The sequence below is a fragment of the Abramis brama genome (assembly GCF_963993115.1).
Source record: "Abramis brama genome assembly, chromosome: 1".
Taxonomy (NCBI): Eukaryota; Metazoa; Chordata; class Actinopteri; order Cypriniformes; family Leuciscidae; genus Abramis; species Abramis brama.
Genome location: NC_139963.1, coordinates 40,370,424 through 40,386,578, shown reverse-complemented (window position 1 = coordinate 40,386,578; position 16,155 = coordinate 40,370,424). Strand labels below are relative to the sequence as shown.

Here is a 16,155-nt window from a genome sequence, read left to right as displayed (position 1 = left end):
TTAACAGTGTTATGATGGGATCTATGTTGATGCCTAGGGCAGAAGGTTAGAAGGGGGAGATGCTAGAATTGTTTTCTTCAAGGCCAGTGGCCCTCCCCCTTTCCTTGCACAAACGCTACCGGCTCAATAGCTAAATGGGGGGTGCGGGGTTGTCTGCCCCAGATGTAAATTGCGGACATGGAAAAGAATCTCATTAGCAGGGCTGCTGTTCCCCCCACCACCTCTATGTAGAGAGAGACGGGTGAGACTGCTGTCCCTTCTCTATGAACAAGTTGGGAAGAGGAGGAGGGGGGGTGCTTGTGTAGAGGGGCCACAATGGTGTCTTTGTTTGGGCACGCAGTTGCATAGCGCTAAAGACTGCACTCTAATGAGTAATTACGCAAAAACTCTATCAGGCTAGGGGGCAAAGCTAGGTTTAACCTGATATTACATGAATTGAGATTGTATATTAAGTGACCACACAAGTGAATTTTCCATACATACTGTTGAGCTGGTGATGCTGGGAATATTACATGTTTCATACCTGGCTGACAGGTGCAGGTGAAGCCATTAACCATGTCTCGGCAGATGCCGTCGTTTACACAAGGGTTGCTCTCGCATTCATCAACGTCCACCTCGCAGTACTTCCCCTGATAGCCTGATAGAGAGAAATCAGAGTGAAACACAGTTCTAACCCTCAATGCATTGAAGACAAATCTCGGACCGCAGTTTCTCACAACACAGGCGCCCACAGACACACTGAGATGTTCTGCTACACTGCACCCTACAGCAAGTTCATGTCTCTGAGGAAATGGAGAATTGCTTCGTCTATGCAAACTGAGGCCCCTGCTTTGACTAGAAGCACCACACCCTACTGTCCGCAGGATGCCCTGTGGTCATCTCTCCATTGAGAACACACATGTTCTATAATCAGCAGAGTGCCGCTCTTGTGTGTCGCCCCATTCAGGTGAAACAGAGTGTGGGCTGGGGCCAGAGCATTGACGGCGGCATGGAATCAGAAAGAATTGGCCCCTCCACGTGAGCCAGGGCCAAGTTGGCGATGATCAGGAGGGTGGGGAAGAAGAGGTGTCTGTGGAAATGAAAGGGGTACGAGCAGAAGTGGGGGGAGGGGATGAGAGTGCTGGGAAAAAGTTTGCTCTCTCTCTATGTGCGTAGGGCGAAGAACGGAGCACAGAGGGGCCCCATTGTTCCACTCCATTCCCACCACTCAAGATCTCATTATAATTCACTGCACACTCCTCCCCCTCTCTCCCAGATTGCCCAATACACCCCGCTCCCAGCGCCGATTTGTATGGTTCCCCAAAAAACCTAAAGATGCATGTAGTGCAGGATACAAGTTTTTACTGAACGTGTGTGCTGAAGACACAAAGCCAAAACGCTGATCTGTGGTTTCTGTGACTTACCCATGTGGACAGAGTTTTTCTATTTCAATTAAATTACCCCTCCCCAAATGACCACAACGTTATTACATAACAAACCCTCCTCTTCTGAACTTTGCATGTTTTCCAAAGTAGGTCTATATAGTCATATAGTCTGGAAGTCCACATTGATCTGAAGCAGATTTAACATCTCTGTGTAAGCTAAGGTCAAGTGTACTGACATACCAGGCATACAGATGCATGTGAACTCGCCGATGCGGTCCAGGCAGGTGGCGTCGTTTTGGCAGGGCATGGACAGACACTCATTGATATCAATCTCACAGCGAGGGCCGGTGTAGCCACGTCCACACTGGCACTGGAACGAACCCTCCGTGTTCACACACTTCCCAAAATGCTCGCAGGGGTTGGCACCTGGCACAAGAGAGAAACAGAGGAGTCAGTTGACATTTACTCTTTACTGAGAGAGACAAAGATGAGGGGGAGACAGAAAGAATCAACGAGAGAGAGAGCCATTCACAATGTTGTACATTTACCAATTGAACACTCATCCATGTCTTGGTTGCAGGCTCCGCCAACAAAGCCAGCAGGGCAGGTGCAGATGGCGCGGCCGTTCAGAGGGTTAGTGTCACACACGGCCCCCTCATTACAGGGGTTGCTGACACAAGCATCATCCAGATGACAGAGCAGACCTGTAGGGACAGCAGAATGTCACTAATTGGACTCTGAGGATAACGAACAAGACCAAAAAATAAGGCAGGATGATAAAGACAGTCATACCAGTTTTGCCCACCGGGCACTCGCAGAAAAAGGAGGCCACGCGGTCATGACATGTGGCGCCGTTGAAACAGACAGCTGTGGCACAGTCATCAATGTTCTCACTGCAGTCGTCCCCTGTCCAGCCATTGACGCATACACAGGTGTGCCCTCCAATGGTGTTGAAGCATGTACCGCCATTGTGACAAGCATTGGGCTGCATGAGACACTCGTTGACATCCTCAGCACAATACTGGCCTAAGGACAGAATGACAAATGCCAAGTTATTTTAAGTTATTTTAACTTAAAAATTAACAGTAAACATGGGAAAAAAAAGTGTACATTTACCTGTCCACTCAGGCAGACACTGACAATTATATGTGTTGACACCATCTACACAGATCCCACCATTCATGCACTTGTGTCCAGGGCAGTCATCCACGTTCTCCTCGCAGTTGTGTCCCCTGAAGCCTGGGCGGAGAAATGAAATATGACACAGGAAGCAGGGGGGTAAATGTGGGAATAATAATGTCTGATCTTTTCCTCACTTCCATAATACACCTAATAATTTTCACTTACTCCTGCTCCACAACCATTGATAAATTGATGAACAGAGTAAAAAGAGCAGTAAAAAGGTCCAGTGGGTGTTGAGTGTTTACATATTCTCTCTGTGGTTCCCACAGAGGCAAAGCCAGGACCTGACGGAGATCTGCTCTAGAGGGCCATACTCCCTGTCGTGTTTGCTTGTTTTATAATCTCTCACGGTTTCAATGACTTCCTCTCTGGTGAGAGACATTTCCTGCTTGCTCCCCAGAGGGGAGCAGAAAGGCAATAAAGTAAATTCCTGCCCAGCAGCCCACGCGCTTTCCCTCTTCCACGCTTTGACTGTTCTGCTCACTCTCTTTCTCTTCTGTATCTTTCTCTCACTCAGTCTGAGCTATTTATAGCAAGCATGAGGTATCACTGCCTGGAAAGTTCAGACGCTTCGGGAAACCCCGATTCCAAGGGTTGGGCATGAGTATGGGAACTTGATAAAGCGTGTGTGTCTACATGAATGCATGCATGCTTTCTGTCTGTTTGTACCTGGCAAGCAAGCACATTCGTAGGTGTGGTCACCGGTCTGATGGCAGGTGCCCCCGTTGAGACACTGTGAAGGGGCGCAGGGCTGGGTGGGCACCTCGCATGTGCGCCCGCTGTACCCAGCAAGGCAGTCGCAACTGAATGAGCCATGGGTGTTCATGCAGATTCCACCATTAAGGCATTTTCCGAGTTTGCGGCACTCATCAATGTCATTGCGACAGTTTTTTCCCTGATACCCAGGTGGGCACGAGCAGTTGTAGTGATTGTTCCAATTAGTACAACGGGCACCATTGGCACAGGGATTTGTGGCACATGCATCAATCAGGGAACAATCCTGACCTGCAGACACAAGAAGCGTCATTCACAAACAGCCCTATATTTCCCACATACTGTACCATGATGACATGAAGACACCCTCAAGCTTACCTCTGAAACCTCGCTGGCACACACAAGTGTACTGTGGTATTCCATTAGCAACCTGGCTCTTGCAAGCTGCTCCGTTTAGACAAGGCGAGCGATGACAGGGGTCCAGATGCTGACAGAGTAAACCAATATAACCAGGCCGGCATCTGTTGAGGGGCACAAATTTAGAAAATGAGCACCTGAGTGTAAAAGCATTTCAGTGGGACCTCAGAAACTTTTATCAACAGGCCAGGTCCAGTATCTCTCCAAACTCATGCACAGAAAACATAAATAGTAAATATACTAAGCTTAGTATAAAACAAGGTTAGGGAGCAGGTGATAAATCCACACACACACACACACACACACACACACACACACACACACACACTGGTATTATTATTCTTGTATAAGGACTTTTGGTCCCCACAACGTAGGGTTTACCAAGACCACAAACACACACACACACACACACACAGAGAAAAACACTAAATTTTATGCTATCCCCCAGATGTTGCATATATGTCTGACTTGACTGTAACAGCAAAGCACACTTTGCACATTCTTTGGTATTCCAATACAGAAAGCATGCTACTCTCCATGCCAGTTTGCATTCCAGGATTATTACTGATTTTCCAATTTCTTCGCTGCATTCAATAGTAAAACACGGCTGTCAATAGTAAAACACAGAACTATCTGTGTTCACCCATGAGACCTTGCACTGTATTCCATGTGTTACCTCACAATGGCGACCGCTCAAAAGACAGAAGACAACAAAACATAGATGATATGTTGGTAAAGCCACTTTGTGGCAGTTGAATACAGTTCTTTCCGCTCTAATTCTATGCTTTTCAGTACAAGAAGGTTATCTTGATGGACAATTGAGTGGGACCTGAAACTGAACAGGTAAGATAAAATAAACAACTTTTTCCTAAAAAAGCCGTCTCTATCATGGGCTCTGGGGCCTTTGGTAAGCTAGGCATGAGAAGCCAGTGTGTGTTGGGTAACCCTACACCCACACAGGGAGCCCCACCACAGGATGAACTCCCACATCAAAAAGACCGTTTGAAGCTGATGACAAGCACTGGGATGGTCTGTTCTCTCTGTGTCCCCCCTCAGGCCCTCTCTCTCTTTCCACTGTAAAACAACCCCTGGGCAGAGACAACAATGGCTTTTCCTCCTCTTTCTGTTATAGGATGACCACTTTTTACACTGAGCTATCTGTCCCTTTGTTGTTTTTCTTCTTTTGTGGCTGGCGTCTCCTCCCCCACACAAATTTGAAGCAGTTTCTTTCTGACCTTGGAGAGGGGCTTTAAAAAAGCGCTTGGCATATAGGGGGTACTGTTTTAGACTTCTGCTGGACCATAGAGGGAGCCTGCTAGCCGTTCATGATCTATACTTTCCATTCAACCATTTCATCAAAATTAGAGATAATTCAAATTCTGGTGAACTGTTTTTCTACCCAGCAAGACAATAGAGGATGACGCCACAGTGTTCTGCTGTTTGGAAGACACACCTACAGAAATGTTTCATATGGGAGTAATAAAATTTTCTGGAACTGGAACCAAAAAACATACATAAGGGAGCCAAGATTAAGTTGTTGGCATCAAGAATCCCAAGTCTTCTGATTAACGAGACTTACATCTGATACTGAATAGGACATGTTATGTTAAGGTTAAAATTCACTGCTTGAAGGAATAGAAGAAGAGGAAAATGTAAAACTCTCTTCACTTGCTCAGTTCATTGGTTAAGTCTGCATATTAATAACAGTACTGTTGACTTAACAACACAAGAGTGTATTTGCCGGCCATGGTTGGTTGTTTTTATCATAAAGTCTGAGAATTTGAAACAAAGAGGCCAACTGGACCAAACTTAGGGGTGACATATCAAAAACAAAATTAATCATGCCTGTTACTATTTTTTCCAATACAGATGGCTACATGAAATGCCGTAAGTTAACACTGCGTGTCTGTGGGGAGTTTTTTCTCAACTCTAAATGCAAAACAAGTAGGAAACAGATCAGCAATAAGTAAGAAACAATTCTTCATGAATACCCAGGGCTACTCCTCCATCTCCTGAAGCCCCAATGCGGCACACTGATTTTCCCTATGAACCCTTCACATGCTGGGAGGTCAAATGTCAGAGGTCAGCAGTCTGATTGTGATGATAATGTCAGGCAGTGTAGTGGGGGTAGGTTGGGGGTGTCTGGTAGGGAAAGAATGTGTTTTGGAGGGTGGGATGGGGGAAAGAGTCCGGTACGGAGAGTCATGTCCTGTCATATTTCCTGTAATCCCTCGTCTCCTGCTCTGAAAACACTCACACTCTTTCTGAATCCCAGATCCCTGTTGCTGTGGCAACCTCACAGACGACCGAGCAAGCCTGACACCCCACCAATCACCCCCTACCCTTCATCCCCTTGGCTATTTGTCATGGCTTGGCTGGGTTTATTTAGAGGCAAATTAACTATGTCTGGAATCTTTGGGGTAAAAAAAAAAAAAATTAAATGGGGAGTTGCGGCACAAAAAGAGTTTTGAGGAGAACCGCATCAAGGTTCAACTAGCATGCAGTCTGACACTCAAGCCCTTATAAAAATGGCCATTCTGCACGATAGGCCTTTGAAGAATGCAGACAGCCTACTTTACAACCTGTTGTCTGCCTGTCTTTGGCTCTAGGAAGCAGTTTACATCGAGTGCATGTGTACATGAGCAGTAAGGAATTTGTGATAAAGGCCAAACTGCATAGATTCTGTGGTACATATAACTGAGCAATTTTTACATGTATCGTTTGTTACAAAAAAAAAAAAAAAAGGTCAGCAAATGGTTAAACAAAACAGAAACTTTTTGGACCGATCACAATGGGCAGGATGACCGAGGAACTGCTTGTGGGATTTCAAAGAGTTACTGGACTATGAGGAATTGTGGATGTGTTGACAAGAGCTATTTCCAAACACAAAGAGAGGGAGCCTCTGGCCTTACAAAACATGATAACATGCATGTGTGTGTGAGTTTTGGAACGCATTCCCTCTGTGTGTTTGTATCCGTGCTGGAGTTTCATACTTATTGCATTGTGAAAACCTTTGTGAAAGTGTGTGAGAATGTGTAGATATTGGTCAAGTAGCAGCAGGGGGAGGTTAGGATATTTGTCCTCACACGGTGTTCTGCAGCCAAAACACACATTCTTTTGTCTAGGCCTTGGCTGTGCCTATCATTCATCCAAAAACATACAGCCAAGAGTCCTATCAGAGCTTTCAGAGTGAAAAAAAATAACTCATTGTAAAGGGCATTCAATCTGGCAGGAACTCCACTGTGAGCGAGAATTTTCTAAAAAGAAGATTTTGGACAATTTTGAGTGGTGTACGGATGGAAATTGGTAGTTTTTGCTTTAAGCCAGGTGTGGGATGTTACTCAGCATGACCATTGATTTAGAATGTACCAAGAGTAGACCCCTGGCCCCTAAGGAATAGAGTAGACATGGGTGAGATAGGAAGAGGGCAGAAACAGTAATCCTCCAATGTCACAACACCACTGATGGCTCACGCCAGCTGCAAATAGCACCAAACAACTGTGCACATCTGTCAGCACTGCTTTGGCTTTCCGCTTCTCTCTGCTTCTTTAAAGGATTACACCCAAAACAATGGCACTATTCGGTCTGTGAATCTCCAAACAGATGTGCACAAACACACACACACATGAACACAGGCTGTTAGATCACATGCACAAGCATAGCAGCATCTTCTCTGATAATGTTGGAAGTTGGAAGGTTAATGAAGCAGTTGGACAGGTTAACAATTAAGCCATGACTCTTAACTGAGAGAAATATAAAACAACTAAGTGCACTGATGCAGTCAAACGCCACCACAAATACCTCACATGCACACTCAAACACGTTGTGTGACTTACGAACAATTTCCTCTCCTAGGATGCTGAGAAACCACAAGACATATCAGACTGAGAAAACAATGGAAAGGGCTTCATTCATGTATACATATGTGTACCTATGGACAATGTCAAAAGAATTACATGGGACCTAACAGCATTTTGTAACTTGCATGTGTACACAGGGGCTTTTTGGATGCTGCCGGAATGATTTATGTCTGTGGAGCTCGGCATCTCTGCTCACTTTTGAAACTCAATGCTGTTTTTCCTGAACTCAGAGGTCATTGTGGCAGTGTCACCTGACACTATTCTCTTTAGCACAATACCATACAATCATCTAGCAGTCTAAGGTCATAGCACCTGTGGAAGAGAAGCAAAAACACACCACGTCTCTCTGAAAGTGCTTCATCTGGTCAGTCATGGTCCAGGAGGCACCAAGCATGAGAGAGTTCCCAACAGAATTTCAATCTCCCGGGTACTTGAAGCCATCCTTCCCACTCTGAGGTGAAAGACAATAACTATGCACTTCTCACGGCCAACTCTTTTCTTAGTAGGAAGTCAGTTGCGTGTAGGTCACCTGCTATTAATGTCACTGAAACTAAACCCGGTTTTGTTTGCTTTGAAAACTGATGAAGCAACTTTCAGGGTATCAAAATTCCAAAAGTCCCCTGAAAAATGTCTGTGGCGGGGTTTGGCATATAGTTGCTCCATTCCTTTGTAAAGAGCCCATACCGACACCACACTGCCAACTAGAGCCTGTTCCCCCTCCCCCAACTGCCCCCTCCCAGCTCCCCATCTTCTCAAAGAGGAACCAAAGTGGGGGTAGGGGAGCATTTTGTGGGCCAAATAAAAGAGCTAAAGTAGTCAGAACCCTATTGTTTAGGGACGGGGGAGCGGTGGCCCAAACAGCCAGGCTTTCAGGCCTGTGCTCAAACGAACCAACAGGCCTCTGCTGTAGCCTGGCAACAGTAACCCATGGCTGAGGAGAGAGCTAAAAGGGTGGGGGTTTGTGAGGGCAGAACTTTCACAGGAACCTTCCATATAAACTTTCTATTATCGCTGAAAGTAGAGAATTTCAAAAATTGGAATCAAAATTGTGCCTACAGCACATGAAAGGGTTTTCATGTGGATCATTTGGATTTTAACAAATAAAAAAAGCTTTCCAACAAAAAAACACCTGTCAACCTGTGGAAATATGTAGATTGGTAGATATGTAGAGAGAGATAACCCACTGTCCTGCTGCGTTGCATTGGCCACATAATTATTCATCTGTGAGATTATTAAAAATAAACTGACTGGAAGTGGACTAAAACAATAATATGGTCGTTCAAGACTCATGGCTAAAGCCTTAACACAGATCTTATCAAACTATAAGTTCACACAAACTCTAGGGCAAAATATTTTCATCAGATCAGATTTAATGCTTGTATGTCAATGCTAAAAAAAAAAAAAAAAAAAAAAACAGAATTTCTGGTATTGCTAACAAGCCAACCACAACCGCATTGCATGCACCCCAGACTCGAGGTCTTCCAAAGCATTCTTTGCTGTACTTCACCACAAAACCCCACCCCAGCACCTAAACCGATCCAGATCTCTTGGAACTCAAAGAGAAGCAGACTTTTCTTACTGATTCTGCAGATCTAAAGACAATTCGAGAATCTGAGAAAACTAGAAATGGAAGACATTTTGCATTCCACAACCGCAAAGCTAAAACTCTACATAACTCCAAAATTACTTTTAGCTATAACCTGGTGTGTCCTGTAGTATGCATTAAGCAAATAGGAATTTTACAATCTCCCATTTTGTGCATTAAGTACATCATGTAAAAATGCTGCCAACCACTCTAATCTATCTCATAAATCACAAAATATGCAGATAGCTGGGATGAAAACTCCCAGTTCATCTCTAAATCATATTTAGAAACACTTTGGAAAGCTTTAATGTGGCTAAGAGTGGAAGAGAACACTCAGGTAGAGGCCAAAGAATGCCTCTTTTCTCGAACTCTGTCACCTGTAAACTTCTCAGATCCTTGGTCTTATCTTCCACATCATCAATAAACACACAAACAAACTACAACTTTCCTCCTTAGGTTATCAGTTATGCCTACTCCTGCAGTACATTGTGTGAGTGTATGATCGTATCAGATTGAATTAATTTAAAGTGATTAGCAAATGTTTGAATCCAGGATTCAAGGGTGGTTAAAGTAGATTGTCTCTCTGGACCCCAGTAGGTGAACCATGCTCTCACAAAACATATCTGGAGGGTAAAATAAGGAGTTAGAAAAAGAGAGAGGGCAAGAGCACATCATAAGCTCTCCTTGATAGACAGGATGTGAGTAAAGTAGAGGGGTCAGGAGTCAGCACTTCCTGTGACAGGGCCTGGGAACAAGGACTCCCTGCTTGCGGCATCAAACCATATAGACCTTAGTCACTTCATTCACCCTACAGTCAAACTCAATTACACTCCAACTCCATCAAATCAGTAGGGTTCTCTTCTCAATCTGCTTACTTTCAAGTGGATGTCTCAATCTATTCCGCAAACAGACATTACCTTACACATAATTTTGACAGTTTTGCTCAAAACATCCCTTATCCTGGATCCTGAATAGACTAGAGGTAACGACAGCAATGAATGCAGTGGCGGCAGAGCAGGAATCTTACAAAGCATTCCACACTAATCCACTATATATTAAGGCAAAGTAACTTTATCTCTTAAGTGCCAAACTCAATATAAACAAACAGTGTTCCAGCCTTTACGATATAAACGTAACTATCGGTAAAAACGGTTCTTTAAGTAAATCAACTGAGGCCTTGGATATCAACTTGTAGTTGTTAATTATTCCCTTTTGTAAAAATTGTGCAAAATTTTAGGTAAATAAATTACAGTTGTTAGTTCACAGAAGGCCTGTGATAGCAGAGCCTGCTTCATGTCTGACTATCTTCATACATCATGTCTTAAGAGGCAGAGAGCTTCCATGGGTCAGTAAAATGCAACACTCACAATTTATAGACTCACTCTGCTACTGGGGTCAAGGCGACACCATCAATAACGGACAGAGCCCCACTGTAACCGCTTCCTTTTTGAGCAAATGAGTGGGAAAATGCAAACATTGATGTCTCTTTTCTCTGTTCTGTAGCTCACACACTTTCATCTCCACTGTTTGTTCTCATAGAGTGACAGTGGCCTGGGCTTGCAGAGCCCGCAGAGACAATGGCGAACCTCCACATCACTTCGCTGCGTGTGTGTGAGCATGTGTTAGGAGGCCCGTGGGCCGCCGGCTCCTCTCCTCCATAGGCCCGTCTGTCTCGGCATGGGGCGGCAGGCCACTCAATGGCAGCACCTGGCCCTCCGCTCCCCCTTTGTAAGGGTCTGACTTCACTGGATTACCATCACAACATCCACCAGCTGTCCCTCCACAACCAAGCACAACCCCCTCTCTCCAACACACATCCCCACCCCCACCTTATTCTTCCAGCTGGACCCTCTCTGAATGACACACTCACAATCTGCCTAATTATCTCTTTGCTTCAGTCGAGACTATCCCACACCGTGGTTGCACTTGCTTGCATGCTCTCCACGCTGGGGGGATGAGATTAGAGGCACGACGACACTTTAACAGAGCTTCCTGACTCTTCACCTTGAGTGACATTCCTGGACTCTTCACAACAAGTGCGCTGTCGTTCCATGCCTTGCATTTCCTATAGAAAAGGGATTCAAAGAGTGACGGACCATAGCAGGACCAGAATTTAATAACCGAATCCACAGACCAGTATCCCCTGTATACTTCAAACTTCATCCTTGGTGTCACCACTATCGAGTCAGTTTGGCAACTACATAAACAAATTTTACAGGGATTATATGATATGCTTTACATACCTGTGCCACAATAAAAGCACAAAACAGTTCCCCTTAATATTCCAGATGTTAACCCTGTGCCAGCTCATAAAAGTAGCCCAAGAAGCATTGGACTGTGGCCCATTGTAAGGAAGCACTCATTGGAGAGAGTTAGAGAAGGATTACTCCTGTAATCTGTCATGGACTGCACCAGCCACTGAAGCTCTCAGCGCAGGGGACCATGAAATGACACAGGATACAAACAAGTACTAGGGCTCAGTATATGCCTCAACCAGACACTGGTTAAACAACAGTCAACATAATTGAGCTGGTAACAATTACAGTCCTAAGGGGCATATTCACATAATATTACAGTCACTAGAGAGCTCTCACAACAAGGATACTACACTAAATAGGACAATTAACTTCCTCCAGGCACACAAGCTCTCGTGGTAAGGAAGGAAAACATCATGGGGAGGAACAGGTGGAAGATTTGTTGCCAAAGTTTTTCTCAGTAACCAGATTTCAACACAGCTTGGTGTTCTTGTGAAATTCTGCGGTCCCAACCAGTACTCCTTACTATGTCTAGTTCAACCTTTGCCTCTGTTTGCAAAAGGTGCCATTATCCAGTTTTCTCTGTTGTTCTCTTACTCTCATATGCCCTTTCTTCTCTAGTCCTCCTCCTTCTACTCTCTCTGGTCTCTCCAGCGGTGCTGGGTTACAGGTTGGTATCTGGAGGAAAAAAGGTCCCTTTCTGTTGTTTTGGATCTCTGATTTCATCAGGATCTCCAGGGATGGGGGTTGGAGTGGGTCTACTGTCCCCGTAGCTTAAGGACTGGTCGGACCACTCTCTTGTGGCTGGCCATTCCAGATGGTTGTATTACTGTGCTGTGTGGCATGACATTTACTGTCCTCTTTAAAATAAAATAAAAAAAAATCCTTTTTACTTGAAAAATACCACCTGCTGACACAGACGCGATAGATTGTGAGTGAACTGCTCTTCACACACACTTACATTAAACTCTTAAAAAACAAGACAAAAGATAAAATGTGTCATAACATAAATGCTGTCAACAAAATGTCTAATTTAAAACAAAAACTTTGTAGATGGGTAGAGCAAGAATGACAACAGAACAAAGCACTAACATCATTACACATTTACTAACAGGCTGTGTTCATAACTTAGCCTGAGGTTTGCTGGGTAATGATTAATACTGTGACACTGACACAAAAGGCATTTTAGTGCCACCTTGCCATATATATCTAACTCCAGAGTTTTATGAGAATTATAAATACACACCAAGTTTCAAGAAACAAATGAATGGCTAAAGGCTTCAGTTTACCTCAACAATCATCAATCAGTTAGGACATAACTCCCAGTTTCCACACCCATAACCAACCACCCTTTGGTGTGAGTTTGCATTCAAATTTCAGGTTTAAAGTACAATGAGGCTTCATCCAGGATACCTGGCCAGTGAGCAGGCAATAACTACTTGCCTGGGGGTGTGAGATTCTTTGGTTAATGGTGGAGTGATTGAAGTAGGTAGATTATTCCTTAAGGGCACACAACAAGAGCACCTTACAGATATTTAAATAACCAAATTATTCTTATAAAAAAACCTGACACTTACAAGCTACATAAATTATAAAAAGTTTGTCTTAGAGGGAACACAAACAGTGCAATGGGGGCAGTTTTACTTGGTTGTGTTACATTTGTTTTAAGGAAAGGTAAAGGAGTGAACAAATACCATTAAGTAATAAACATGACTGCAGAAGATAATGCAATGTTTCATTTTCAGATAAAGAATGACCCCCCCTCCTCCCCCCTCCTTCTTACAACCAATGATTTGTAGAGATACATATACAAAACAAAAGTATTGATTTTAGTTTAACACCCTATTGATTTGGCTGTCACATAAAACCAATGAGAGTGGTTCCCACGTACCAGTGCCTCCTGGAAAAAAACAAAAAACACTAATCACCATGAATGGAAGCTAGAGTGCACAGACACAGTTTTCCAAATCAGGCGGGAAACATAAAACAACAGCCCCAGGCTTTCATGTGATAACAATCACTTTGTATTAGCATAAACAATGAAGACAGCCTGTGTGAAGGAACGCTACGTATTTTGGAAAACTACTTGGCATGAGCAAAAAAAGCTTCCATAGATTCACTATCAGAAGTTCAATCATATATTTTATGTGACTGATATCTTGTGGACAGGTGTAGAGAGCATTTATTGTTAGCACAAAATGATATAGTCCAATTTGAGTTAACTATGAGTCATAGAATCTGGTGAATTATTTAGATTATTTTCCTTAATAAAACTCATAGGACACTTTTCAAAACAGACCTCCTACATGTACAAGACAATACAACATTGCTCTGTGTTTTGCTACACTCCAGTTCCCTTTTCCACACTGTGCAAAAGTGATCGAAACTATGCAAAACTGATAACCAAGGCTGAATAACAGCAATAGCAAATGTCATCCAGTAGGCTACCACCTGTTTCGAACACAGTCAACACACCACTGTGAATGTTATGCATTTATCAAACAATTTGGAGTTTTAACTAAACATCAAACAATAGTGTATCGAAATTGTATTTGCAATATAAAAATGGCAACTGTAAGCTTACAAGCATCTTGAATCGATACACATTCCTCCATTTTCGCACGGCCTGTATGTATCCACGCAGCGCAATCCTGTGGAAAGAGAGGGCACAATGAGGCAGAGACTACTTCAAATTCAACGATAAAAGCAAAGAATAATCAACAACCCTGAAATATGACATATTACATCTCATTTATTTCATTGAAACACATACAACAAGCATATTACAGATGGTCACTCATAGCTGTAGGTTTATTTAGCCTACTCTTTGGTAAATAATATACATTGAGTCTTATCTATTAGAGTGCCGCGAGATAACATTCAGATTCTTTCACACAGACTCCCGCTTTGCTCGAATCGAATGACAATAGAATTCAGCACGTGAACTCTTCTCAAATACGAAAAGCGATAGGAGGCGTATGATTTCCGATAATGTTATAATACTTCGTTAAAGCAGCAGTACTTTTGTCGATCTATTACTAGCTATGAAGATGCATCCTATCTGTTATCTTCAAAAGGCTGCCGAAAGACAAGCGCATGCATCTGTTGATTTATTCTTTTTCATTCCAGAATATAGGTTTGTATTTTATTGTATGTGTATCTACTTTAAGTATATCGACTAACTGAATGAACTCACAAGAAGAACAAGAAAAAATGGTATTCCGAATCAAGCAAACAATAGTAGCCTATTTCATAATTTTATGGTAAGAAACTGGATAAAACAAATCTCGGATTTAAAAAAAATTAAAAATTATTTGTTTCGCTCATTACCACCTCTATGAAAAAACAAAGATAATTTGCTAATTGTTATTTGTAAAGATTGTAAACGAATAAAAAAAAAGCATAAAAGCTTCAAGTAGACCTCCCACAAAACTCATCATGTAGCCTACAAGCATATTTCCATTCATCAAGTCTTTTTGACCAAATCAGTAACGTAAAATATAAAATTCAGATATAATCTAGTGAAGTGATTTAACAGTATACCTTGATGACAATCTCAATTAGCCTACTATGCACGTTGATAGGTCGCTTATCACCAGTGCAGCGAAGCGGACATTCACTGTTATTTTCTCACGGTTCAGCTATTCAGACAAGGACAAAATGCATACAGACCCAACTAACGCAATGCCCTCTAAAAGTACTTATGTTATGTAGAAGAACTAAACTTGTAAAAGTTACACGACAACAAGCAATTTAGCAAATGCAACATTCACCACCAACAAAGAGAAGTCCTCGTGAGGTCTGAACTCTTTAAATCCCATCATCATTGAATATTCGTGCATATGTTCTGCAATGGTCTTCACATCAATATTCGGCGCATACTAAAAAGTGCAAAGGTTTATTGCAGAAACTTATTGTTTTGCATTGAAATTTATAGCCTACCGAACCAGTGATGGACTGAAACAAAAACGTTTATGAGAGCTATCAGTTATGGCACATCCTGCATCAAACATCTGTGAGCAAAGCAGCAAATGATTCTGAACCTCATAAATTAAAATTAATAATTCGAAGACAACAGGTCGGGATGTTTTAAGTTCTTTCGTTGATTCTAATGTAACAGGTTATGCGTCCACACATGTCCTAAAACACTACCCTTACAAAAAAAGGGAGAAAAGAATCAGTCATCCTACCTTCGCTATTTTGCACCAGATATAAAATTGACAGAAATATCCAAAGACTGTAATTCCCCATTTCTGTGGAAACTCGATCCTACTCCTTTCTTGAAATGTTAGCAATAATACATCCTTTAAAAAATGACACGGTGATTGAAGTTCCAAGGAATCACATTAAGATGAAGCAGCGTCATAAAGTTAACCTCAGTGAATTTCATAGAAATTGATCGTTTTCGATATAGTCCAATTCTGTATTTCCCTCTGCAGCTCGGACTCGGCTGCTGTGTGTCTCGAAACACCTCCAGGAACTTTTGAAAAAGTTTCTCCACTTCACTCACTTCGAATCGGAGTCCACCGTCAGGCTTTGTATCACTCCGCCCCCATCTCAAGCCTTCGCTCACTCAAGTGTGTTGTTCGCCCTTCCGCCGGAATGAATAGAGCGGATTCGTCAAACTTAAGGCTTCGAAATGAATCGGAATGTCTTTCCTCCGAAAAATAAGTATGTAGAAGTTTAAAACTTAAACGAGATTTAAAAGAAACGTTTGTTCTTGGTATATCACACAAAACCACAGGTTAACTAATTAAATTATCAAATGTAAGGTAGGA

The 16,155-nt window shown here is 42.7% G+C and overlaps 1 protein-coding gene across 2 annotated transcripts in view; it reads right to left on the bottom strand.

Moving 5' to 3' along the window:
• notch3 (notch receptor 3) overlaps positions 1-15,843 on the bottom strand; it is a 30,422-nt gene extending 14,579 nt beyond the window's left edge. Inside the window, exons 1-9 of one of the 2 annotated variants that reach the window (XM_084129923.1) lie at positions 15,568-15,843; positions 13,962-14,028; positions 3,639-3,781; positions 3,216-3,551; positions 2,481-2,603; positions 2,157-2,390; positions 1,913-2,068; positions 1,605-1,790; positions 524-637 (exon numbers count right to left, since the gene is read on the bottom strand). In XM_084129923.1, the coding sequence (XP_083986049.1) occupies positions 524-637; positions 1,605-1,790; positions 1,913-2,068; positions 2,157-2,390; positions 2,481-2,603; positions 3,216-3,551; positions 3,639-3,781; positions 13,962-14,028; positions 15,568-15,628 (1,420 nt within the window). In that variant the 5' untranslated portion in view covers positions 15,629-15,843. Of the gene's footprint in view, positions 1-523; positions 638-1,604; positions 1,791-1,912; positions 2,069-2,156; positions 2,391-2,480; positions 2,604-3,215; positions 3,552-3,638; positions 3,782-13,961; positions 14,029-14,920; positions 15,138-15,567 lie in introns of those variants that run through there. The other variant, XM_084129924.1, reaches the window with a different exon arrangement.
• Positions 15,844-16,155: the final 312 nt, after the last annotated feature.